Source organism: Astatotilapia calliptera, chromosome 18 (assembly GCF_900246225.1).
Source record: "Astatotilapia calliptera chromosome 18, fAstCal1.2, whole genome shotgun sequence".
NCBI lineage: Eukaryota > Metazoa > Chordata > Actinopteri > Cichliformes > Cichlidae > Astatotilapia > Astatotilapia calliptera.
In genome coordinates this window covers 23,775,412-23,801,726 of record NC_039319.1, presented here as the reverse complement: position 1 = coordinate 23,801,726, position 26,315 = coordinate 23,775,412, and the positions used below count along the sequence as shown (strand labels likewise).

Here is a 26,315-nt window from a genome sequence, read left to right as displayed (position 1 = left end):
ACAGTGCAGTGGTATGCATTTTAATTGTGCAAAATCATGCTGTTTTGTTTTGTTTTTCTTCATTTCTAAGTAAAGTTTTTTTTTTAAAGTTTCCAAACTCAGCAGCAGTCTGATCTGCGTTGTAGTGGCTTAACACATCCAGCTGTAGTAAGTTCATTTCAGTAACATGTGACAAGTCATGGAAAACCTTTTGCACAGCATGACACGTGAGCACAAGATTTTATATTTTGCACAAACTGTAAACATTCATAAAAAGGACCAGCATGAACTCTATGGCACTGTGATGTGAAAATCCATAAATAATGCCGTACGTTACCACAAATGCTCTTTTCAATGGAAAATACAAACGGCAAACATTCACAAATTAAATACATTAGTTTTTTGGGTGGGTCAGTGATGCAGCAGTGACTTCACAAGTGGGAGATGCACATTGATAAGATAAGCCAGACTTCTGTGGATACCTTCACATCGGCCATACAGGATACTGTCTCAGTCTATCATGCAGATGAGTGACATTTTTAAAAAATCCAGCACTAAGACAAGACTTGGAATGTATCGCTAAACCTTTAGATTGTGTTTGGAGGACCAAAATCAACAACCTGCATTTAAAAAAAACAACCTGTTGAATCAATTGTGCTGCCCCACTGTGGTGAGCCCCGGTGAATAAGGGAAAATCCAAAAGTAGCTTCTTTAAGACAAACAATAAAGGTTGGAGGGAATCTAGAGAAATCTCTGTTCAACAGCTTGCTGAGGTAGTACTGAATCGTACAGTACTACTTATTATCAGTATACTATTAAAAAAGTAAAATCAGCATGATAGTATGTGGGTATAAATCCAAATGGCATGGGTAACCTGCACATCTGTGAAGGCACCATTAATGCTGAACATTATTCCCAGGTTTTCCCTACAAAGGCCTTGCTTATCTCAGATGACGCCAAACTCCATTCTATGTGCATCTAAACAGCTGGCTACATAGAACTAACCTGCACGGATTCAAGACCTGTCACCCATTTAAAACATCTGGTATATAAAATTACAGCATCTGCGCTGGTCTCCTCTACTGCAATTAGTAGCTCCACAGTATAATGCTTTGCACATTTGGCTAACGAGTGAAAGATCGACACAAATCCCTGTAGGATTGCGTCAGGAAGGACATCCGGTGTATAGTCCCGACTTTTTGACAATTGTATGAAACGCATGCACTGTTGCACTTGGTGACACATTCTTTCGTGATAACACACATAAGAACTATGATTTATTTTTGCTTCTGTGTAGATTTAGTTATGTTTCTAGAAGTGCTGATCGTCCACCGAATGAGTAGTAATATGTGAAAACTCTTGTTTAGACACTACAGCACAGTTTGGGTTTTTAGGTCGGTTTAAGTCCTTTGTTAAAAGTCCACCCTTATCCTAAACTCCCTCAAGTTCTAGGTTTTAATATGAAATTGTGGTATTGATGTTCATTGATTTTACAATCATTATTTTACCAGCGTAGTGCGCACTCATCAGCATGATTTTTTGTGGCAAAAACAGCAATTCAGTCTCTCGGCTTTTGAGACTTTCAGTAAAAACTACAAGTATTTTCTTTTCCAGCAGTGCTATCATGACATTCCACTGTAGTGAACAATACAATACACAATGTGTGTTTCTATGAGCGTGACTGACGGTAACATGCAGTCATTTAATCATTTAAAATAAGTTTTTCCGGCCTCCAGCTTCATCCATATGTGTGACCGTTCCTAAGTGTTAGTTAAAAATGACTTTAATAAGTTTGCTACTCTTACATCACAGCCTATTTTATACCCATTTCCTCCTTCAGAGTGACTTCCCCTCCTTGTCACGAGTCCTTGGTGTGTGAGATCTGTTTCCACAGCAGGGCTTTCAGGTTGTTGAGGATAAGTGAGTGCTCCATGTTCATCTGTCCAGCATTACCTTTGAGAGCCATGCAGGCATACAGCTGCCTCTCGAGCTCCTCTCTCATCTCTGATGGCGCCCCCCGCAGGAGGTAGTCCTTCAGCGCTTCGCAAGACTTCGCCAAGTTTGGCCTGAATGGCTCCTCCCTGCATCGCCTCTCTGACAAATCGCAGGATGTGTGGCAGTCTGCCCCGTAAATGCAGTCGGCATCTGTTTCGCACTTCAGTGCTCGCATGGTGCGCCTGAACTCCTCCTCAGAAACCACTGCTTGGGTGTTAGTCAGACGGAGCTCATGGCGGTCAGTGTAACCAAAGTGTGCCGCAGTGAGGTCGCAGATCAGAAAGCTCCCGTAGGTGCCGTGAAAGATGTCCTCCACGAGCTCCAGCAGGCCCATGGAGATCTTAGCTTTGCGAGGCCAGGAGGGGGTGAACCACTGGTCCATGGAGCGCTGCAAACCACTAGGAACCCAAGAAACAAGAGGCCAAGGCAGAGATAAACCGTACAGGGGTCCATAGGGAACACGCTCCGTCATGTAGAGATCCCCGCAGTAGCCGATGAGACGAGGAGTGTGTCCTCTGTCCTGGAGCAGCAGACCCAGCAGCACCTCAGAGAACAGAGCACGAAAGTGCCTTAACATCAAGCCTCAGAAAACTGTTCTCCACTGTTAATTATATTATTATGAACTTATGATACCTCATCCATTTGCAGGAGGGCCCATGTAGAGCGGGCTTCTGGCAGTGACACCCGTCCATCCCTGTTGCCATCGGCGACAGAGAGGATTTGGCTGACGAGGCTAGCAAGGTTCGCGTGTTCTCCAAGCTTGGACTGGTGGATAGAGAATGAGAGAAGCTGTTTCAGGCTAAATCACAGATTTAGTTTCATCGCAACTTTTATGACTTGACCTCTTTTACCTTGAGGTGATTAAAGACCATCTCTTTAAACTTCTCCACTGAGGTGCCTCTCGTAGGCTTGTCAAACACTGGGGTTTCCCTCCGTGGCTCTGGTTCCTCACCCAGCTCATAGTGCACAACCTCCCCCAGCTTACAGTGGATGATCCCATCGTGGTCTCCCCAGCTTCCTGTGTATACCTAATGAAAAGCAGAATGGGATAATTGACCGATCACTCATCTTTATCCTTTGCTAATGAGAACTCATATAAGAATAAACTTTTCATGTCACTCTCAGAAAAAAGAAATTCTTTAATATTCTACAGAGGTCTCAAAAGTTGATTCTGTTCATCTGGACGTAGCGTTTTCAGTGGGAGAAACGTTTCATCACTCATCCAAGTGACTTCTTCAGTCTCAGCTGACTGCAGGTTTTCCCAATCTTATCATTGTAAGATGGCGAAAGATGTACCCTTAGGTCCCCTCCTTGATTCAGAGATGGTCTTTCCCTTTTCACATAAGGGTAAGGTTACATCCTTCGCCATATTATAGTGCTGTGATTGCAGCCATTCCCCAACTCTCTGTGAATGGAACTCATGGCCATTGATCAGTGGTTGTTGATCAATGGTCATGAAAATTTGCATAATTATGATGAAGGAACTGACCTCCCAGCCCATTGTTCCTTCAGTGGTACTAGTTTCAGTCATTATGCAAATGCACTGTTTATAAGATTGGGGAAACCTGCAGTCAGCTGAGACTGAAGAAGTCACTTGGATGAGTGATGAAATGTTTCTCCCACTGAAAACGCTACGTCCAGATGAACAGAATCAACTTTTGGAGATCTACATACCTGGATGATTGAGCATGCATCAAGAAGATTCTACAGAGCTAATAAATCTAAAAAATAGCTACAATTGCAAATTCTTTAAATGTTTCTATGTATAAAAAATGGCTGTAGAGAAATGTTCCACAACAGAAAAAAAATGTAAAAAATACCCTGCAAGAAAAATAGTTACTAGGTGAGCTAACAGAGGCTAATAGAAGCTGACAGAGGCTAACAGTGGCAATAAAATCTGTGCTTACTGACAAAAAGTCCAGGATATCTTCAACAAGTTGACTCAGTATCACTGTCATCGGTCAAAAGTGAACTCCACTGTATCGACTGTATTGGACTCTTGTCACAACGTTTTATAGCCTCCTCCAAAGTAAATACAGGTGGGCCGCTAGCCTATTGACTGCTTGCTGTGGTAAACGGGGCCGACAGCCTACACTCATTACAAATGAACGTCCTGAGTTTTTGAGGTGACATTGAGGGTAAAAACATAAAAATACTGCACATTTTTTAAATTAATTTTTAATTAATAATTCATTATTATGTGTTGGTTTTCTAACAGTGTTTAGAAAAATGTTTATATACAGAAACAGTGGAAGAAACATGTCGGCCCATGGCAGCAGTTATGGAGTAGAGTCTAAATTTGACGTATTTGTTTGTCTTGGCTGACTAAAACCTGTTTGTCCTACAGCAACCAGCTAGGTTTGTTCATTTCAACTGGGTGTGTTAAGAAAACAGAAGTCATGTATTGACATCTACCAGTGAGATTTTACACACAGTAATCTACTGTAAATGGAAAGTACAGTGGTCGCCTACCTGGTTGTTTGGCAGTGTTGACAGACACCTGCCCATGTACAGTGTTTCCTTGTCGCACAGACTACTGCAAGCAGACCCATCGATGATCCCCCTCCTGTATTTATCACACTTTAACAAAAAAGAAGAACACAATTATTATTCTAACACGGGTGACATTTTCTTAATAGCCACAAAGATTTCTGAGACAAGTTCTTGCAATTTTCAAACCACGGTCTCTTCTAAACTACTGCAGTCACTCACAATGGCATTCTTGCACTCGTGTCCTCTGCACAGCTCTGTGTAGGCGGAGTATTGCACATAGAACACCCAGCTCCCCACCAGCACAGTCAGCCATGTCAGGAACAGGTAGTTCACCCGCACAAAGGAGATCCGAGCCTGTGAGTGGAGAGTTGAAACAAAACTGCGTTGATGGATCCAGATCTGGAAACTCTACAGTACCAAGGTCCCGGCAGTTCATTTTGTTATGAACCTGCATTTCTTTGTATTGGGATTACCTGGATTAACGTGTTAGACAACCATGGATTTGATCTAATCACACAGCTTTGATCACATAAAAGGTTATTATAGTGAGAGTTGGGGACTCTCACCAGTACCAACCAGTACCTTGTCCAGTAACAAGGTACTGGTTGTGTGGTTTATTGCTAGGTGCAACAATAGCTCATTAAGCCAGAAAATGTTTTTTAGAGTTGGGAGTCCCATTCTTTCAGCGCGACATACCATTTTAGTTGTGGCTGGTAACAGCTTACTGCTTGAGTCACAGGATGCACACATCACATGTCTTACAATGCCCCTTTGAGCAGACGTCCTGTTATTTCTGTGACACGGTGAAAGTTAATGCAGTTATTTGCCATCGTGATAAAAATCAGGCAGAGTGAAACTTCTGAAGAAAACTACACTACAAAAAAACAGTAGTGTTGTCCATGCCAGTATTATACCATGGACACCAGATATCAATATTTTACTAAATAAATTAAAATACTCAGGGAGTACTCCAAAGAAGAAGGCTAATCTCATGCACGACCATCCTGAGATTAGCCAAACAAACTTACATTAAATCAGCTCAAGTGAAAGTACAACATTGGACACACTTAGCTACACAGAGCTACCTCCTAATTCAGAGCTAGCTAATGGCTCAAGGACTAAAAATATAACACCTTCCTTAGATCCATAAAAAAAAATTTTCTTATTCTGTGACCGATTGGAACTTGTGGTGATGATATGGTTGCTCAGAGCTCGTGGGGGTTGCACATTCACAACCACTTTTAATCGCAGAGCGATTGCACAGATTGCCAGATTGCCAGATAGGAAGCAACTTTTCTGCAAACAGCTGCAGCCTGACTTGGACTGACTGCAAAATATTGCTGTCTGATTTATAAATGCAGACAGATTGGCAACATGCTGCCATCAGTCTGAATGAGTCTTTGTCAGTAAACACAATTCGAGAGGACTTGAGTCAGCTGGCTGCTTGTGAGCCGGTTATATTTCTATAGAACAGGAAGGCTGCTGAATGCAAATGTAATGTGAATTTCTTTTAAAAATGAATTTGAGTCTATGCAGACTTCAACAGATACGTGATTTTAAAGGATTTATCACAGTTAATTGATGTATTATTAGTAATAGATTGCACTTAATTGCCAACTTGGTCCCGTTCAATCATAGACTATCTCACAATAATTATGGCTGGTTTTAGTGAGTATTGGTATTCTTGCCAATCTTATTGTGATAAAACAGACACTGACAAAGTTCAACTTTGAGGGCACAGTTTGCAAAACTAGATAAATATAATAATAATATTGTATTGTGTGAAGCATGGTGATGATATTCTATCATGTGGTATCTGGTGATTTTCACCTCTAATGGAATAAAAAACTGAACTGAAATTAACCAAATCAGAAACAAAAACAGCTGCAGTTGTTGAAAACAGGAAGAAAGATCAAGTTAAATGCCAAGTTAGTCATACAGTCCAGCTGTACATACAGAAAGTAACTATTTGCTTCATTACCAACCTATAGCAGTGTTATATTTGCATCTCTGCGAGGCTACACTTATAAAGAGTGGTGCTTTGAGTTAAAGTGTAACTTTAGCAGGCAACAATAAAAACGATAACATGGCAATGATTTGCAGCTATAACTTTTACCTTGTTTGAAACCCTAGTTTAGTATGCAAACATACTCCAACATACTAAATACTGATTTTGTGGTGCTGAAGTCAGAGGATCGCAAAAGTCCCTGGGAGGGGTAACATGAAGTTTTTGTGTCAATAATTCGTTAATTTGTTCTTTGGTCACTGTGGCCAAAGGTTGCTAAGCCAACTATCATGGCAATCCACACAACACAGCTACACATTTCACCATCTCTTCTATGGCAGAAAAGTCTGCGGCCTTATCAAAGAGTCTCGAAGTAGAATTGTGAAAACTGTTGCGCTGAAGTCAGTTAATGAAATGATCCTCTCGGCAGCACACAGACTAAGAGAATAATTAAATAAAAGCAAGCAAAAAGATAAAGCAAAGAGGACTGTTGGAGGGCAGAGTGGAGCAGTGAAAAGAATTTAGGTCAGACTGCCTTCGTCGGCCACACTCCTCGACTTTTACCCAAACAAAACTGCAGTTAGTTTTCCCTCCGAGGACTGTAACTGCACTTGGGAGGATAAAGTAATTTTGCTTCTCTCTTTGATTGCATGGCAGGAACTGGTTATGTCGTGTGGGTTTTGGCAGCTTGGCGTGCCTCTCATTCAGCTTTAGCACTGTTTCCAAATTCCAGCAAAATACCCTGGCAGTGTGGCAGGCACCAAGTCAAAAGCCTTTTTATCTTTCATGTGCTATGATTACTGTAGTATGTAAACAGAGCAGAAGAACTCTCTGTTATGGGTTTATACACTCTGTGGGAGACATTAAAGCGTCTGATCCGCACTGACACACAGAAAGAGGGTCAAATTACTCTTAATTTGTATTCTTTTGAGATTTGAGGCATCTCGCGAAATATTTTTGCAAGGAGGTTAGGGTACGGGAAAATAACAAATTACCTGTCTCTCTAATTGGTGCATTTCATCAATCTGTTACTGACAACAGCAGGAGTTTATTTGAGCTTTAGCAGCTGCTTTTTAACAGAGCAGGACAGATGTCTCCTCTGCACGACTGCTTTGCTTTTAAACACCGTGTGCCCTGAAGAGATGACTAAATAGACAGTTGGCCTCCACGAAAGAGATAGAGATAAGGATAAAGAGTGAACATTGCTATCACATCTGAATGCCTTGGCATGTGTAGAGGCTCTTTGCAAAGGGAATTAACATTTCCTAAGTGCACACATGGAAATTAAAGGTTGGATACAGCCCAGCCCTCCATGGTCATGACAAGCAAGTGACTTTGAGTCATGCGTGCCTGTGAACTGTCTGTGGGGTGTGTGAAAGCTGAGCAGGACAGAGCTTAATCCTTCATCAAACCCTTTGGTCCCTTACAGTGTATCCTTTGCAATGACACCTGATATGTACTAAATGTCTTAACTAGGAAAACAATGCATAAACCTAACTGATGCCACGTATGAGGGTTAAAATGAGTCAAAAAGATGTTTATTACTATATTACTAATCACAAAGACAGGGACAGAGACTCCACATGTTTTGCAGTTGTATAGCAGCCTCAAGGTATAAATCAATAAAATAAACAAAACAAGATAAGTCAAATAAAATGACTAAGTGCTGAGAGCTGAATGACCTGTGCACGACTGAGCTAAGTGACAAAGCACAAAATCCATAGTGCAAGCTTTAGTGTCACTGTCTGTCAACAGATGGTCTCAGTTACCCAGACAAAAGGCCCATATCATGTAGAGGGGTTTGCGGTGATGGCCACTGTCATTTCATCCCACCTGAAATCCACAGAGCGTCTCAGGACGGAGCTGGCTCTCCTTGTCAGTTTTTGCCTCTAATCCCGCGTGACGCACTGAAGGTGGCTAATACTCCCTGATTGAAAACGTGTCTTTACGTGCTCAGTGAAGTCTTACTAAACTGGTTTTTAAATGTAGCAGGCTTTGACATCTGAGCTATTTGATTTCTGACAGCACAGTTCGGTCCAGGAGACATATATATGTCAGCTCTGCAGTAAACTGTGATGGCTTTGCTGAAACTTGCCCTGTAAGCTTGCTACCTGGAAGATAATAAGGAACACATTTTGCCGTGGTGGCTTTATGAGCATACAAATTCAAATTCAAATTCAAATTTTATTTGTCACGTACACAGTCATACACAGTACGATATGTAGTGAAATGCTTGGACAACTGCTCGTGACCTAAAGAAAACAAAAAAGGAAAAGGCTATGAATAAGATAGGAAATAAATATGAAAAATTAAAAAGGGTAAATTTAACTAGGAAGGAATAAAATATAAATTAAGGTTAAAAATGAAATAACTGTACAACACAAATTAGAATGAAGGGTAAATTTAACTGGGAAAGAGTAAGATAAAATATATAAATTAAAGTTGAAAATAAAATAACTGTACAACAAAATACACAATACACAATATAGAACTATATAAGAATGTATGAAGAAATCTAAATATAAATAAATATATACACAATAACAGCAGCTGTACAAGTATTAACCGGAAATGAAGAATATAGTGACCAGTGTTGTGCAAAACCAAAGTCCAGAAAGTCCAGTGTGTGTGTAAGAACTGTATGTGTGGGTCAGTACTGTGTGGTGGTGTGATTGAGAGACCGTATCGCCTGCGGGTAGAAAGTTTCCTAGAAGTTCTTCTTGCTTTTTCTTAAAATTTGTGAGCCCGTTTGCATTTTTCACTGACCTTTTGTTTGAGATACATGGACATGGGGAGAAACTGATTTGAGTAGACCACAAATAGAACACATTTGCCTAATTGTTGTGCAAAATGTGCACACTGCATGCACAATATACAGTGAAAACACATGCAAAATCCTTTTTTTCTTCTAGGATCGATATCCTCTCAGGCCTCAAAAAAACAACGCCAGGTACAGGATGACATGTTGCTTAGTAGCAACTGATCTCACTGAATTAAACCACGGGCCTACAGGAGACACTTGTTTACTGTAATTGGTTACTGGTTATAGCCAGATGAAATGAGCTGAGCTTGCCAACATGTTTCACACTTTGAGCTCAACATGTTTCAGCTTTCAGTAGACTGCATTAAACTGACGGTTGTGCATGTTGTAATGCAACAGCATTCTACCCTTTTTAAGAGCAAATGCAGCCCTCTTGCATAAGCTCCTTACGGTATTGAGAGAAGTTGCTGGCAGCTGCTCCTCAAATCAGAAGGTTCAACCCTTATTACCCAGCCCAAAGGAATTACTGCTGCCCTGGCACTGCTGAAGGCAAGGAAAAGACTGAGTGGAAGCCCTGGCATCTTTACAGTCAAAAACAAAGCAGTGCCAGGGCAACAATCCTATTGTTTCTAGAGCAGGCCCGCATTCATCAGGTATTTTGCATTTTGCATTCATCAGGTATTTTGATGTCCACACCGAGCAGCAAGAGGAGGTACCCGTTTACTGCCAGCTGTCAGTGTGATGTGGCACCACGGCGAGCTCAAACAATCCCACAGCATCACCTCATTTTTTTTTAAAACTGCAATCCGCTTCACACAACAGATCCTGGGTAGCAATCTTACCTGAAAGTAGAAAGACTTCTTCACCCAGGCCCGTGGAAAAAGACCCTTCGCCATCACAAAAATAGATCATCTCAAGACGTGGACCTGGCTGTGGGGGATCATCCAAAAACCCATGGGACAAAGCGTGTTCAGCATCAAACGACGAACACAGAAAAATTATTACAGGTTATCCGATTTTAAGCTCAGATTGTCGGTTTGAGTTGACGGCGTGAGTCGCTCTGACGGCACACTTTGCCTGCGCCTGGGCTCTCTTTGCAGCAGCTGCTGAATTCCAACCAAAGCAACATAGTTGAAGCTGGGGAAAAACGCAGGTTCAGAGCGCAGGCGCAAACTCTACCAATAAGATGTGTTTTTTTTTAAGTTTACACGTGATCCACTAATTTGACCAAAACTGCTGTCCAAGCCCACTCACCGAAGCCAGATCCCCTCTGCAGATAACGGCGAGTCAATATTGCGTGTTTGCGAAACTCCGGTGGTACAAGCGGATCAAGCCAGCAAGGAGGGGGAAGACAAACATCCGCTTCCTCCTTCAAAATAAAGGTTTTATTGTGGAGACGCTACACACAACTTCCGGCCAGGAGGTCTGATTAAAAATTACCTGTTAGCGTCATGTTATGTTGTAGCGCCATGAAGTGGTCGTACTTTGCACAAGTTTATCAAACATCGCGTCGTTAAACTTCTGATGTTTTTGAGTAAACATATTTTATATATAGAACGTCTCTCTTAGGCAGGCATTAACGCATAACACCTCCAGAAAAACGTCGACTAAAATAATTTAAAAAATATGCTTCTTTAAGGGGCGGATATGTTTTGCTTACTAAATGCCCTGCCTACAATTTCAAATGTTTGAAAAAATGTGAGCGTCGCGGCACAGACAGCCAGCCGCAGTCGTTTAAGCTCTTCCCATAATGCACTCCCCGATCATCAGCGGGAAACCAAAATGGCGAACTTGCTTGGGGAAAATGAACCGTTTGTTATTTTCTGAGGAAGCCACAAACCCCGCATGTTTTCCCGACACGCTTTAGAAGTGAATTCAGTTGCTCGAAGAGCGGGATAAGAGCGGCTCTTCTGTCCGGTTATTTTTGTCGTACGAGTCGTTTGTGGAAACGGAGGTGACCGAATGAGGTATTGTTGTCATGTTTTCCTCCCGTTAGGGGGGGTATGGGTCCGACGGTCAGCGACCTGGCTGGGGTTACGGCTTTGCATGTGGATTATTCCCGCTGCTGAGCTCGCCCAGCTGCCTACTATTTAATATACAAGACATTATATCAGCCTGCAGCTGCATCCCAAGCTGTCTTTTTTTCATCTTTGCTAAGTGGCTGGCACTGAACATGTCCACTCATTATCCGAACAAAGGAAAGCCTGCATTGGAGGACAGGGTTTAAAGGCGAAGGAAAAAAATCAATACTTTCTTAACATCTGAAATGAATAACATTTACAATAGAAGCTAGAAATATGACATGTTTTATTAGTATGATCAAAGTATCAGCTGTCACTGAGACCTGTAGTTGAATGGAAGTGTTCAGTAGTAAGTACATTGGTCTTTATTTTTGAAAGGGTGGTTAGGTTTTTGTTTTTTGTCTTTCATTGCATTGAAGCCATGTTACTGACTATGTGGTTAATTAACAATTAGCACTAATTATGAGTATAATCACCTGTTGTTCAAAGCCAGTGGAGAGGAAATGCCATGTTTCACTCTTTCTTTTGTAAGCCCTTCTGCAAGCACACAATGCATCCTTGTGTTTGAGGGCTACACATACAGGACTGTTACTCTGCTGGTTGTTATCAGTTAAAAAAAATGCCAATAACATACATTAAATTGTACTAGTATTCTTTTGAGGATCAGAATACACCACATATAAATAATTACAATCTGTTTACAGTAAGCAGGAAAAAAAATCGCATAAATTAACTTTGCACTTATTCCATATCCGCTTACTCCATAGTCTAAATTCATGTCTGCCTCTGTTCTCTTGCCTTGCACTGTTTTTCAGAGACTCAGGGGTTGTGGATCACCTGTCTGTGCATCACAGAGCTCATCCCCTGCAGCAGCAGCAGCAGCGGCAGCAGCAGGCTGTGTCCTTGTCCCCCACAAGCCTTTCTGCCAGGGGAGAGTATGGAGAAGACAGCATGTCTGACAGATTTTCAGAAGGACAGGATGTCCTGGCCCGGTGGTCAGATGGCCTTTTCTACTTGGGAACAATTGCAAAGGTTAGTGTGAGGATGATGCATATGATGCATGCAGGTAAACGGACTGTGTGGAGAGCGTTGGCGGAAAAACTCTTGAAATCAGTATAGGTCATCTACAGCAAAATCTGCCCCTGTCGCATCTGGAAACAAGTAAATCTTTCTTTGTTTTGTTTTTCAGATAGATCGGGACAAGCACCGATGTTTTGTGGTTTTTGAGGATCGGTCAAAGTCTTGGGTTCTTTGGAAGGATATTCAAACAGGTGAATGAAATTTAAAATGTGCAATATATTTTAGTTTAATTGCTAGATAATATGCAGTAAAGATACTGTAAGCCATTGCAAAGAGGGTAGGGAGTCAGTTATCCACAGTTTGTGCTGTGCAAACCTGTCTGCCTCTTCCTGGACTTGCTTATCTCTTGCTCTTCACACTGACAGTTAACTGTAGAGTGTATCAGTACAGTCGCAGCGCATTGCTAACATGCAGACGGGCCGCTATCGCTCCACTTAAGCCCCTTTAGCTATTATGGTGTTAAGAAAAACGTATTCTTCATTTTTATTCTTAAATGGGATGGGTCATGAATAAAGCATTAATGAAAGACACAAAGACGCTATGATCAGACACATTCGTCACATTTGACTGTAAACGATTTGTGAGAAGTATCTGGTTAAGATTTTTCTTGGCATTGTGACATTTATCAGATAACTTTTTATTTATTTATTTTTAACCTCAACCTGATCGCGATAGTTGAATTGTGATATATTAAAAAGTATGACAAAGATTCACCACATGAGATGCAATCAAAATCTTATTATAAATTCTATTCCAGTGTGAGTGTGATAAAGCGATATGAGGCAACTGTTGCTGCGATTTGGCGCTACAGGGGGAAAAAAATTGGTTTGAATAGAAATCCACTTTCCAGGTCCACAAGTAGTTATTACAAACATCCCACACCCTCGAATATCCTCAGGAGGATGAAGGCAGCAAACTGTCCGCAATCAGGATGAAAACTGCTTTGTTCCTGCTGAATCAAAAGTTAAGTCAGTAGACGGAATCTTCTCTCTAGTATCCTGGTGTAGACCTTCAGGGACATGGAAGTGCAATTTCGCCCACACCCCCCATAACCAGACAGTTTGGATTTTATTTATCCAGGTTGTAAAATATTTTCCCTGCCACCTTTCTCTAGTTTCAGCTGGGTGAATTTGAGTCGTCCTTCTCACAGCAGCAAAAGTTGCTGTGAGAGGGATGTCTTTTGTTCTTGTGATGACTCTGTGTACTCCTCTGATCTCGTTTGACTGAAAGCTGCTCTAAATTATACCCCTAGTCATACCACCATTAATCTGAAACTTTAGTCGCTTACCTTCATGACTTTGCTGCTGTTTAGGGGAAGAAGATGATGAGGATGACGACGACGAAGACATTGTGTGCTCCATATGCCAAGACGAAACTTCAGAGGAACCCAACGAGATTGTCATTTGTGACAAGTGTGGACAAGGTATCATTTATCGTCTTTGATGTTCCAACATAAGCCAGAAACAGTTATTTTATATGATATTTGTAACACATTTAAACAGCCAGTCTCAGTAGTTTATTTATTCATCTGTTGTGCTCTAATCTCTGGCCATTACGGATGTGTTCATTTGTGTTTTAGGCTACCACCAGCGGTGTCACTCCCCTGTCATCGATGCTGCTGTCATCGACTCTGATGACAAGTGGCTTTGCTCAGAGTGTGAGCTCACTTCTCTCGCTAAGGTACAGATTTTTCTTTAAGAGGAAATACGTCAAACATTTACCTTGAACAAGTGGTTTAGACGAGTTTGTTAACATGACACATGTCTGTTTTGAAGAGTGCATTACTTGCTTTGTTTGTAAATCAAAGTGGATATAAAAGACTTCATAGATTCCAATGGAGTGAATAAAAGTGATTGAGGCTTTAATCCCACAATAAAATGTCCCAAGATTAAGAAACCCAATTAAGTGAATGAGGCTAAACTATTCTGAGGTCATTTATTTATTGAAAAATCCCCAAATATTTATGGAGAAATTAAAAATTTTCCAAAGAGCTTACCAGTTTTAAAAAGCACCTCTTTATATGTGTTTACCAAATTTTCTTTTTATGTATTTATTTTGGTGGGAAAAACACGTTTTTTGTTTGTTTGGTTTGCAGACGGGTGGTCCACACAGAAGAGGGGCGTCTGCTAAAGACTTTCTGCAGCAGGAACAGCAGGAGCCGCAGCACATGGAGCTACACCTGTCCTTCCCATACGTGCTGGAGGAGCTGGTGTGGGACCACGGCCACAAAACCAACATCCAGCAGTGCTACTGCTACTGCGGCGGTCCAGGAGAGTGAGTGACGTTGCATATTCTGGCAAGAGTGAAAAGCTTGGATGGAAATGTTCCCATGTCCACAAAAGTTATAATGTTCATATTCTGTTTGCTTGCAGCTGGTACCTGAAGATGCTGCAGTGCAACATGTGTCAGCAATGGTTCCACGAAGCCTGTCTCCATTGCTTACAGATGCCAATGCTCTACGGAGATAGGTGACCATATTTACTGCTTCTAATGTAAATGTTTACCCTCGACAGTGGATCTTGACTGTATTGTTGTACGTATTCAAGTCTGCTCCCCAATGGCCTGCAAAAGTGTGGCTTTGGAGAACAAGGACAGCCTATTAAAACTGGTCTTGAAATGATGGTGAATATACTTCTGGGTAATATTCAGTTTTTAAGTCAAGTTTTGGAAAAAGTGCGTGCACACAAACAGAATGGTAAAAAGAAACGTGTCTCAGTGGACAGTCAGCTAGAGCATAGCTAGGTTTTTATGTTAAACTTTATATTGTGTTCTTGTTTCCTGAGGCCTTTTTATTTTTGCCTTCAGGTTTTATGTGTTTGTTTGTTCGGTTTGCAATGGTGGACCGGAGTACCTCAGCCGTCTGCCTCTCAGCTGGTAAGAGGAACTTGTACTTTGACACACACAGCTGGCTTTTTATTCTATTAAATTACACAAGCATGCATTTACTCTTCGTCTTAAAAGCTCTGCTACCTTTGACGCCCAGGGCTAGAGAGCTGTGATAAACTTTTACTCCACCTCTGTAATTAAATCTTGTGGCTCCAGCAAACATATTTGGTGTCTTTATATTAGTATTATTATTATTATTTTTTTAAGACAGACTGAAAAACAGTATTTACTGAAATATTTCAGGAAGGATGTCGCACACCTGAGCCTCTACAACCTGAGTGTGATCCACAAGAAGAAGTACTTTGACTCAGAAATGGACCTGATGGTGTACATCAATGATAACTGGGAGCTGCTGCAGCTGGGTGAGGTAAGGATAAGTTATGTAATGCACCAGTGACCAATTGTAGACCAACAGATTTTTTTTCTTCTATTATTCATATTTCATTTCATGTCCCATCCATGTTTACTTGTTAGATTTGGAACAGGATGTCAGGAATTGGCAGCCACACAAGTCAGTGTTTTTTGTTTTGTTTTTTTGTTTGTTTTTTTGTTTGTTTTTTTGTTTGTTTTTTTGTAGCTGCTTAATGCATCAGGTTGATTGGTGGTCTGAAAGCCACACTGTTAGGTAATCCTAGTAGAGGGTTATTTCCCAAATAGAAATAACCTGGCCCCCATTTGGATTTTTAAATATTTAAGTTTTTTCTTGTACAATATCTTTCCTGTGTCTACAGCTCGCCAACACTCCACGATCAGAACGATATGAAAATGTTCTGGAGGCGCTTAACAATAATAGCTGCATGTAAGTTTATCTGCTGCTCTTGAAATCTTTATGCTGATGACAACATCAAAGTGCTTCAAATATCTCCCAGTATTTGCACAGACTCTGTTTTTTACATGGCCACCCTTTCACCGTGTCCCAGGTTCATGTCAGGAAAGGAGGTGAAGAAAAAGAAGCACTTGTTTGGCCTTAGGATCCGTTTTCCTCCTGTTCCCCCCAACTGTGACGAGCCAACCAGCAGAGTGATGGAGAAGGCTTCACATGAGATAACCATCAAGGGATGCAAGTCCACTAAAGCACTGTCCGCCATCAGGTTAGACATGAAACGTGTCGATGCCCTAAAGTTAAAGGTGCCCACTGGATACTGTGTTAACCTGATCCTGTATAGAACTCATTAATGCTAGGTCCATGTAGGGAGATCTAAAGAGAGATTCAGAATAAAAAACAAAAAGTTGGCATCTGCTTATTGTTAGTACTTATAACGATTATGCTTGTCTGGTGGGAGGAGCTTAGCGCACGTAATGTAGAGTAGTGGTGGGGGACTAAGCCTGAAAGTTGTATCACTATTTTTCAAGGAAGTTTGGGATAAAGATATTTATGACGCTATGTGGCCCAAAAAATACTGAACTGTGATTGCACCTTGCCGGGTGCAGCTTCGATGATCTTTTTCCTGTGAAGTGCTGACATTGATGACATGCTAAGCTAATTTTGAAGTGTGAATCTGTTGCCCTAAGGTGGTAGCAGCAGCAGCAGCATTATAGTGCAATAGAAGTGACACATAAGTCAAATGCAGGCACTAAAGTTACCTAGGTAGTTTTTTTTCCCTTTTTTTCTCAGTGAAAATGTTTATTTAACACTTTATTTACTGTTAAAGTGTTAACTACACCTTGTAACAGGAGCTATACAGTACCTGTTTCATAAAGCCCTACTTTCCCATCATGTCACCATGAAGCCCGTAGACTGTCTATAAAAGATGGACCTAGCCGTTGTGACATCCCCCCCCTCATTGGTTTCTGAAATAGCATTTTGAAGCCTTGTGTTTGGTGCTCCTTGCCACGTTGTGTTTTTTGAAACAAGACTCAGAGAAGCTGACCGAAAAGTTGAGAACACTCATACTGTACTTACTTTTAATTTACTTGGTCGCTGAGCGCTGCTTTATGTTTGATTTGACTCAAAATGGGATCATTGTTCATGTCATATCTCATGTTGCATTCTTGACTAGTAGACTTGAAACTGGTGACTGAAATATAAACCTGTTGGGAAATCGTTAGTCAAGTCATAAATAAAATGAGATGTAGAGCCACAAGGTCATGGACTTTTCATATAGTGTGACTTCTTTTGCAGTGACAGGAGTCTCCCCCTGCTGGCCAGAAAGAATGGCCACTTTACCTTGAAGCCTCTCCATCTTTTATATACAACCTAAAAAAGAGAAATGATTATTTGCTAATAAAACTCCTGTTATTTGTTTTTCTATAGTTCATCATTACATGCACAATTTAGAAATTGCTGGTGTTAGACTGGCGAAGTTAAGGACCAAAAAAACATTTTTTTAGCTGTGCCCCTTTACCTTGTTAATTTAATTTAAGAGTGTGATTTTTTTTTTTTTTTTTTTTTTTTTTTTTATGTATTATAAGAGCATTTTGTTTGTTTGTTTTACTCTAAAACAAAAACAATGCCCCTTGTGATCTACAGATGAGGACAGAATTTTAGCCCCCCTATAAAAAGCCATTTTTGTGAACTATTTTCCAACTACTGTTAAACAGAGTGAGGAAGTTATAATATAGATTTTCCAAATTATGAAATGATTCTTCTTTGCACATGAAACAAGACTATTTCACCAAAATTAGCAGGATTGATATTAGCCTCCCTGTTGCTAATATTCAGTTATCCTTCTTTTGCTTGGTAACAGCATGCAGAATCAGAATCAGAATCAGAATACTTTATTGATCCCTGGGGGAAATTATTTTTTGTTACAGTGCTCCATTTTAAACCAACATTAAGACAAGACAGACAATACGCTAACTAAGAATAGTACAATATATACATATATATACATACATACATACATAAGTCACTTATAAATAAATATTTGGAAAAGAAACATGTGTAGTTGTAGCAGTAAACAGTGTGTTAAGTGGATGCGTTGTACAGGGAGATGGCCACAGGCAGGAATGATTTCCTGTGTCGTTCAGTGGTGCTTTTCGGTAATCTCAGTCTCTCACTGAACGTGCTCCTGTGACTGACCAACATGTCATGGAGTGGGTGGGAGGTGTTATCCAACATTGTCTTTATCTTGGACAGCATCCGCCTCTCCGACACCACCTTGAGGGAGTCCAGCTCCATCCCCACAACATTGCTGGCCTTACGGATCAGTTTATTAAGTCTGTTGGCATCTGCGACCCTCAGCCTGCTCCCCCAGCATGCAACAGCATAGAGGATCGCACTGGCCACCACAGACTCATAGAAAATCCTCAGCATTTTCTGGCAGATGTTGAAGGACCTCAGTCGCCTCAAAAAATAGAGACGACTCTGGCCCTTCCTGTAAAGTGCTGTGGTGTTTTTAGCCCAGTCCAGTTTATTGTCAATGTGTACTCCAAGGTATTTATAGTCCTCCACAATGTCAACACTGACCCCCTGGATTGAAACAGGGGTCAAGTGTTTCCTGGTCTTCCTGAAGTCCACGATCAGTTCCTTGGTCTTTGCCACGTTGAGCTGCAGATGATTCTGCTCACACCACGTGACAAAGGAGTCGACCACAGCCCGGTACTCTGTCTCATCATCCCTGCTGATGCATCCAACCACCGCAGAGTCATCAGAAAACTTCTGAAGATGGCAGGTCTCTGTGCAGTGGCTGAAGTCTGTGGTGTAGAGGGTGAAGAGGAAGGGGGAGAGGACAGTCCCCTGTGGTGCCCCTGTGTTGCTAATCACCTTGTCAGACACACACTGTGGGAGACGTACATATTGTGGTCTTCCTGTCAGGTAATCAACAATCCAGGACACCAGAGAAGCATCCACCTGCATCGCTGCTAACTTATCACCCAGGAGGGTCGGCCTGATGGTGTTGAAAGCACTGGAAAAGTCAAAAAACATGACCCTCACAGTGCTCGCCGGCTGGTCCAGATGAGTGTAGACACGATTGAGCAGGTAGATGATGGCGTCCTCTGTTCCGAGACGAGGCTGATAAGCGAACTGAAGGGGATCCAGATGTGGTCTTACTATGGGTCGCAGCTGGTCCAGGATGAGCCTTTCCAGGGTCTTCATGATGTGGGAGGTCAGTGCCACGGGCCTGTAATCCTGGGGGCCACTGGGACGAGGCGTCTTTGGTACAGGGACGAGGCATGATGTCTTCCACATCACCGGGACCCTCTGCAGACTCAGACTCAGCATAAACAGTTTATGAAAGACTCCACACAGCTGGGGGGCACAGGCCTTGAGGACAAGGGGACTCACTCCGTCTGGTCCAGCAGACTTGCCTGAGTGAAGTCTCCTCATTTGCATCTCAACCTGGTATTGAGTGAAGGTGATGGGTGGGGGAGGGGTGTCAGGAATCTCACAGGAGGCAACATGTGAAGAGGGAGGCTGGCACAGTGGTGTGGCTCTGGATTCCAGGCTGACTGCAGGTGAGGTTGTGGGGGTGGGAGCAGACACTGTGGTGTCGAATCTATTGAAAAACAGATTCAACTCGTCGGCTCTATTCTCACCTCCCTCAGCTCCCCTGCTGTTGGTTGGCCTGAATCCAGTGATGGTCTTCAGGCCCCTCCACACCTCTCTCATGCTGTTCTGCTGGAGTTTCCACTCCAGCTTCCTCCTGTAATTGTCCTTAGCCTCTCTGATCTTGTCCTTTAGTAACACCTGGACCTTCCTCACCTCCTCTTTGTTGCCCCCTCTGAAAGCCCTCTTCTTGTTGTTGAGGAGGGCTTTGATGTCCTTAGTCACCCACGGCTTGTTATTTGGGTAACAATGAACAGTCTGAGCTGGAACAATGGAGTCGGTGCAGAAAGTTATGTAGTCTGTGATACACTCAGTAAGCCCATTGATGTCCTCGGTGTGAGGCTCACAGAGTGTTTCCCAGTCGGTCACCTCGAAACAGCCCTGTAGTTCCGCTATTGCCTCCTCTGACCACCTCCTAACAGTCCTGGTGGTCACAGGTTCCCTCCTCACAATTGGCACATAGCGGGGGGTGAGGTGAATCAGGTTATGATCTGACCTACCAAGTGGGGGGAGGGAGGAGGAGCTGTATGCATCCTTGACGTTAGCATACAGTAAGTCTAAAGTTTTCTCTCCCCTGGTGGGACAGTCCACATATTGTTTGAATGTTGGTAGTGTGTTGTCCAGTGATACATGGTTGAAGTCACCCGAGATCACAATAAAGGCACTCGGGTGCTGAGTCTGTAGCCGAGCTATGGCAGAGTGGATAGTGTCACATGCAGCTGTGGGGTTAGCAGAGGGGGGAACATAAACAGCCACCAAGATGACGTGAGAGAATTCCCTGGGTAAATAATACGGCCTGAGTCCAACAGCACACAGTTCAGTGTCCGGGCAACAAATCCTTTCTTTGATTGTTATGTTGGCAGGGTTACACCACCGGTTGTTAACTAAAACAGCAAGCCCACCTCCTTTACGCTTACCGCTAGCGATGCTGTCCCTGTCCGCCCGAACAGTGTGGAAGCCTTCCACGGAAGCATTCTCATCGGGAATGACCTGGTGCAGCCATGATTCGGTGAAACACATCAGGCTACACTCTCGGTATTCCCTCTGACTCCGTACCAGTGCTGAGAGCTCGTCGATTTTACTTGCCAACGATCGCACATTTCCCATCACGATAGACGGCAGACACGGTTTAAACCTCCTCCTCGCTTCGAGCCTCCGCTGTCTCACCGTCACCTTTTTTCTTCTCTTCTGTCCTTGACCTCTGCATCCCCGATGTGTTTTCCTCCAAATTTCAGCTGGTACTTCTGCGGGCACTTCTGCGGGCCTGGCCAGCGAGCCGGCTGGCATCAGGGCGATCAGCTGATCTCTGGAGTAAACAGTCCGTGCGTGTAGGAGATGTGCCGCGGTCCCGTTCCATGATAAAAGTAACAGTTCCACGGCCACCAGAAGAACAAAAACTCTCTCAATCCACATGATTGAGTAAGAGATAGAAAACGGAGGAAAATACAAGTCAGAAAAAAAAGAATACGTAAGAAAAAAGAGCTAAACTAAGAGAAAAGCAGGAGCGACTGTAACAGGCTGCACGCTGGTTGGCGCATGCGCACTAGTTGTTGTTGTTGTAGTTGTTGTTGTTGTTGTAGTTTTCAACAAGTCTCGCACACAACTCCTGAGCAATCCCAGCCCAATCTTAAATCTCTTAAGCGCCTCCAGATTTGATTGTCTTCTCAAATGGATGTTGGTCTTTAGTTCACCCCGCAGATTTTCAGTGGGATTCAAGTCGGAGCTTTGTACAGGCCAGTCAGTAAAGCTCATTTTGGTCTTGTGGAGGTCGTTCTTTACCAAGAGCAACATATGTCGTGGGTCGTTGTCATGTTGGAAGACGAAGCAAAGAGCCAGTTTTTGCTGCTGACTGCTTGAGGATTTCTTTCAAAATCTTCACATCTTCCTTCCTTCCTTATTCCTTTGACCTTGATGTGAAACCCAGATCCAGACACTGAAAAATCCCCACGACATAAAACTTCCACCTCCACGTTTCACTGTGGGGACAGTGTTCTTAGGGTTCTGTGCCTCTCCCTTCTCTCCAAAAGCAGCATCTCTGTAGTCAAAGAGCTCTAGTTTAATCTAATCTGACCAAAGGATGCAACTTTCTCCAACTTGTCCCTAATTTCTTTTTTTTTTTTTTTCTTTTACCTGAAATCATTTGCTTATTAATTTCTAAAGAAAATATGTTTAGAAATATGTTTGAAAAGTTCTTGCTCTGTTTAAAAAATAAATAAATAAATAAAGACAAAGTTTTCCAAATTTCATAGGGTGGCTAAGAATTTTCTCCTATCTATAGATGAATTTCCCTTTTTTAAGATGATTTTCAAGGGTGTCCTAACAGTTTACATAACACATGAACTGCCTAACAGTTTCACTGTTATTTCAGGCACAACTGCCTTTATATGTAAAACTGTTCTGAATATTTGTTGTTGCTCTAGAAGTCCCAGTGCTCTTACCAATGGCACAGAGAAGAAGAAGAAAAAGAAGAAAAGAAAGCGGAAGCAAGGAGCACGCTCTCTGGAGACTCTGGCTAAACCACAACGCTCCAGTGAGCCCTCGTCCCAGGTCTGTCTGTATGTTTGCATGTGTGTTTCCTAGTGGGCGTGAGCTTGGGTGTGTGCATGGAGGGATGGGTATTTTTGCATTGTTATTTTGTATAGGTGTTAGACATTTACTGTTGGTGTTATATGAGAAGAAACCATCTTTTTGTTGTTGTTTTTTTTCCTTTGCTTTGACAGGAAATCAGGAAACCGCCACCGTTAGAGCCCCATGCTTTGGATCACTTTACATCTGTCAAGTAAGTAGGCAATTATAAACTGTAGTTCTAAAGCAATCAGAACTGTTCAGCTTTGTTAGGGTGAAGATTCGGGCAAAAGCAAATTGAATTATCAATCACAAACACAATGTGTTTATTTGATTTGCTTGATTCACTGTAACATAACAAGAACCATAATGTTTTAATCTTTTACCTTCCCCCAAACCACCAGGAGTGACAGGTCTCTGCTGTCTTTAAAAACTTCAGATGTGGAATCCATCGGCGCCCTGAGCACTTCAGAAACTACCTCAACTAGCATTTCAAGACAGTCCAGGTATGCCTGCCTGATGTTTGCACTGCACTGAAAGTAGAATTGTGCTGGGTACAAACTCAGACTTGCATGGCTGTAGACCTTAAAGCCTTGTTTTCCTAATTTCCTGTAGTCGGTTTTTTATTGTTGCTCTTTGAATTAACAGCATTTTTTTTTTTTACTTCCTCTTTTTCCTATCAAACACCCTCCAGCCTCTGCAGCTCCAGCAAGACGCGTACAGCAGCCCCCATCATGCCTGTTTCCCCTCCACCTTTAAAACGGAAACGTGGACGGCCACGGAGGGTCCCCCAGCCCCCCACCCCAGACATCCCCCCTCCCAGCTACGCAGACCCACACCCCTCAGCCACAGAGTTGTTGAGCTCCCTCCCAGGGCTTCACTCTGCAGACATAATTCACGGCATGGACCCCAACAGCCAGCTCACCCACCTAAAGAGCTCCATCAGCAACTATTTTGGAGCAGCGGGACGTCTGGCCTGCGGGGAGAAGTACAAAGTCCTGGCCCGACGGGTCACCCTTGATGGCAAGGTGCAGTACTTGGTGGAGTGGGAAGGAGTCACTGCCTCGTAGGTTTTTTCACATGTCGCTCGTCACTTCTAACTTTTCACCAGCACCCGTGGGACGTTTATGTCTGTGCTGAGGACGTGTGTATTCAGAGCATTAACTGATTATATGCCTTTATTTAGTTTGGACAGGAGCAAGTTCTGCTTACTGTAAAGCCTACTAGTTCAGTCCAGTCCAGGGTGACTTTTACAGTTATACACACCGTATATGTGTTTAAACAGTTTCATGCACAGCACAAAGTTGTCACAATAGCACAGCATTTTTGTGCTGCTGTGGTTCCAACTTCAACTAACAGGTTTGAGTGTTTACAGAGAACAGCCCCTTTTATTCAGATGCAATTCATTCATCTGTATACTGCACCTGTAGGCTTTCAGTGACCTGTTATTGTGCTTAATCCAGTGATATGCTTTCATTTCAAGACACGTTAATAATAACTGTAACGTTGTGTTTGTTTTTTTTTCTCAAATAATATCTTTAAGTGTTATCTTGGAGGATAAGAGAAAGATGGGGAAGTTTTATTAACTAATGCTTTTTTTTTTTTTTCCTTCCCCCCCCCACCCTACCACCACCACCAAATGAGGTAAATAATAATCTGCACCCACAGTCGTGCCCCGTCTCTCTCTAGTCCCAGCTACGAGTACCTCTCAGTGCCTTTGGCAGGCATGTTGTTCAGCTCTGTTGGAAAGTGTGCTCGTTTGTGAGCGGTTAAGGAGAAACTCGAAGCAAAAGAGATGTGCTGCTGCAAATGTTTATTGTTTTATATAGAAGTATACTACATTGATTATTACCCTTTCTACTTGTTCTGTCTCTTGACTTTTCTGTTCAGCGGGGCAGTTTTTTGTTATTTTAATCATGGATTCACTTCACACATCAAGTTGATGGAATATCCGTTAGGTCGCCAGCTCATTTTCAGTAACAGTTAGATCATTTCAGCTTATACAAGGCAGTATTTGTCATGGATGGTAACGTTCTCAATTTTTAAAAATGTATTTGTCTACTCCTAATAGTTTAAATTCAAGCGTGGGATTCTTATAATTAATCTCTAAAATTCACAAGCCCATATATAAGGGCATTCTTGGTAAATTGTGTCACTTTGTTTTTGTCTACATAAATCTCCTTTTTAAAGTGTTTTGATTTGAATTAAAGAACCTAACTTGTTTTTTGTTTTTTCATTTTGTCTGATAGTAAAATAAAATCCTGCATAAAATGAATGTTATATACCCACCAGGAGTTCAGAATTGTTCCCTATGCATGTTAGTCCTTGTTAAAGCTGTTTGCGTATTTAACTGGACCGCATGACTCAACAGAAGGAAAGTTCATCGTTATGATCATTTGACTCAGGCTCTCAGTTTTGTGTGCGTGTGCGTCCGTGTGTGTGCATGCGTGTGCGCGTGTGTACAACAAAAAACATTGCACTTGGGTTTTTTTGTTTTTGCTTTCATGTCAAGTTCACCTTGTGGTCTACACACTCAGGATATGCCCCAAAAATGTCACTGCAATGCATATGTCTCTTCGCTGTGTGGCAGGAGGATTTAGTGTAAGTTGTTCTCATAGTGTTGCTCATCAGTATTTTATTTTATTTTATATATATATATAAAAAAAATTTTTTTTTTTAAGACGACCCTCCATGTGTCATTACTTTTGACCATATTTCCATACGTAAGTTTTTGATAAGTCTCATTTGTGGTCTGTTGCAAAACCTACTTGTTTTAAACTGGGTCATAACACAATCACTGGAATATAAAATGCTGTATATCATTGCAATAGGTGAGTATTCAGTTGGTATCTCTTTTTGGAGATGTTTCTGCTTTTGTTAAAACACACAGACACTGACATGTCTTCTTTGTAGGGGTATAGTCAGTGTATTTCAAGCTACTCTCTACTCAGTCAGTGTCTCAGCCGACATGTTGCTACCACTGGCTTCCAGCAGGCTTCTGTAGCCAAAGAACATACATGTAATGTCTGCTTTGTCTTTTGAGATTTTTCTTATTACATTTTTATACATCATTATATAGGTTGATGTGATTTTTGAAAACCTGTTTTGTTAAAGGATTAATAAAGTCAGATATTTTCAACTGTCCTGTTTCTCATGTCTAACTGCCACGTGTGCACTCACGGCAGGACCACGAGTGTCTAAAAAGGTATTTATAAAATATACAGCGAGAGGGAGATCACGTGCAGTGTCCTCTTGTCTGCTTTATTTCTGGGAGCTAGCTCCACGTTGAGGTTCGCCTGTGGTAACTAGGGCTGAGTATCGCCACTGATTTCTATAATCGATTCAAATTTGACTCAGAAAGATTTTGAATCTGATAATTTAACAGTACAACACTTGTGAGACTTCATCAGAGGTGTAAGCATCACAGCAGACGCATTTGTGTCAAAGTGAGGATAAAACAGAAAAACAAGATTGTTTCAGCTGTTTGGTGGTTGTTGAAATATCTTTGTGAGCTGTAACCTGAGATTCTGGTGCTTCTGGGAAAATACATTTATATTTAAAAGTCAATTCAGGATTTAATTAATCATCGTGTTATTCAAGCTAAAATAGATTTGAATCACATTTTTTTAACCCACCCCTACATTTAATACAGCTTTTAATAGGCACATTTGAGAACACCACATTTGAATACAAAATCAAAAGTACAAAATACAGGCAAAAAGCAAGAGGAAAACGATCCACAGGTCAACAGGCAGGGACATACCAGTATGAGACAACAGCTGAGGTCTGATTCTCATACCTGCATTAATTTACTCATAATGTTGAAATTATGGGGGGCAGATCAGCAAACGTTTATTTTTCCCTTTATAACAACTGTGCACAAGAAGATTTCTTTAGGTGACTCATCATTTAAAATTCTTCAGTGCTTACAGTTATGCAGAGTCAGGCATGGAAAGGCTGCTCTTTGTGACAGGTGGGTACTGACATTCATGGGTGCAGCTGCTTGCTGTCCTCCAGGCTTTACCTCAGCTAAACCTGTCT

The 26,315-nt window shown here is 41.9% G+C and overlaps 2 protein-coding genes across 3 annotated transcripts; one reads left to right on the top strand and one right to left on the bottom strand.

The window, feature by feature from the left end:
* Nucleotides 1-4: 4 nt before the first annotated feature.
* dipk1aa (divergent protein kinase domain 1Aa) lies at nucleotides 5-10,819 on the bottom strand. 2 transcript variants are annotated; one of them, XM_026148828.1, is made up of 8 exons: nucleotides 10,674-10,819; nucleotides 10,488-10,602; nucleotides 10,076-10,370; nucleotides 4,687-4,821; nucleotides 4,447-4,554; nucleotides 2,826-3,002; nucleotides 2,608-2,739; nucleotides 5-2,518 (listed from the first exon to the last, which is right to left on the bottom strand). In XM_026148828.1, exons 3-8 carry the CDS (start codon nucleotides 10,127-10,129, stop codon nucleotides 1,838-1,840), a joined length of 1,287 nt encoding a protein of 428 aa, XP_026004613.1. In that variant the 5' UTR covers nucleotides 10,130-10,370; nucleotides 10,488-10,602; nucleotides 10,674-10,819; the 3' UTR covers nucleotides 5-1,837. The 2 variants fall into 2 exon arrangements, with proteins under 2 accessions (XP_026004613.1, XP_026004614.1); XM_026148829.1 differs by lacking the exon at nucleotides 10,674-10,819 and having other exon boundaries at nucleotides 10,076-10,163; nucleotides 10,488-10,569.
* A 173-nt stretch (nucleotides 10,820-10,992) lies between these two features.
* Nucleotides 10,993-25,418, top strand: mtf2 (metal response element binding transcription factor 2). Its single transcript, XM_026148826.1, has 15 exons — nucleotides 10,993-11,200; nucleotides 12,070-12,286; nucleotides 12,444-12,525; nucleotides 13,647-13,757; nucleotides 13,914-14,014; nucleotides 14,430-14,608; nucleotides 14,707-14,802; nucleotides 15,140-15,208; nucleotides 15,464-15,587; nucleotides 15,952-16,019; nucleotides 16,141-16,311; nucleotides 22,130-22,256; nucleotides 22,430-22,488; nucleotides 22,679-22,780; nucleotides 22,969-25,418. The coding sequence occupies exons 1-15, from the start codon at nucleotides 11,196-11,198 to the stop codon at nucleotides 23,342-23,344; spliced, it is 1,887 nt and encodes a 628-aa protein (XP_026004611.1). The 5' UTR covers nucleotides 10,993-11,195; the 3' UTR covers nucleotides 23,345-25,418.
* The last annotated feature ends 897 nt before the right edge of the window (nucleotides 25,419-26,315 follow it).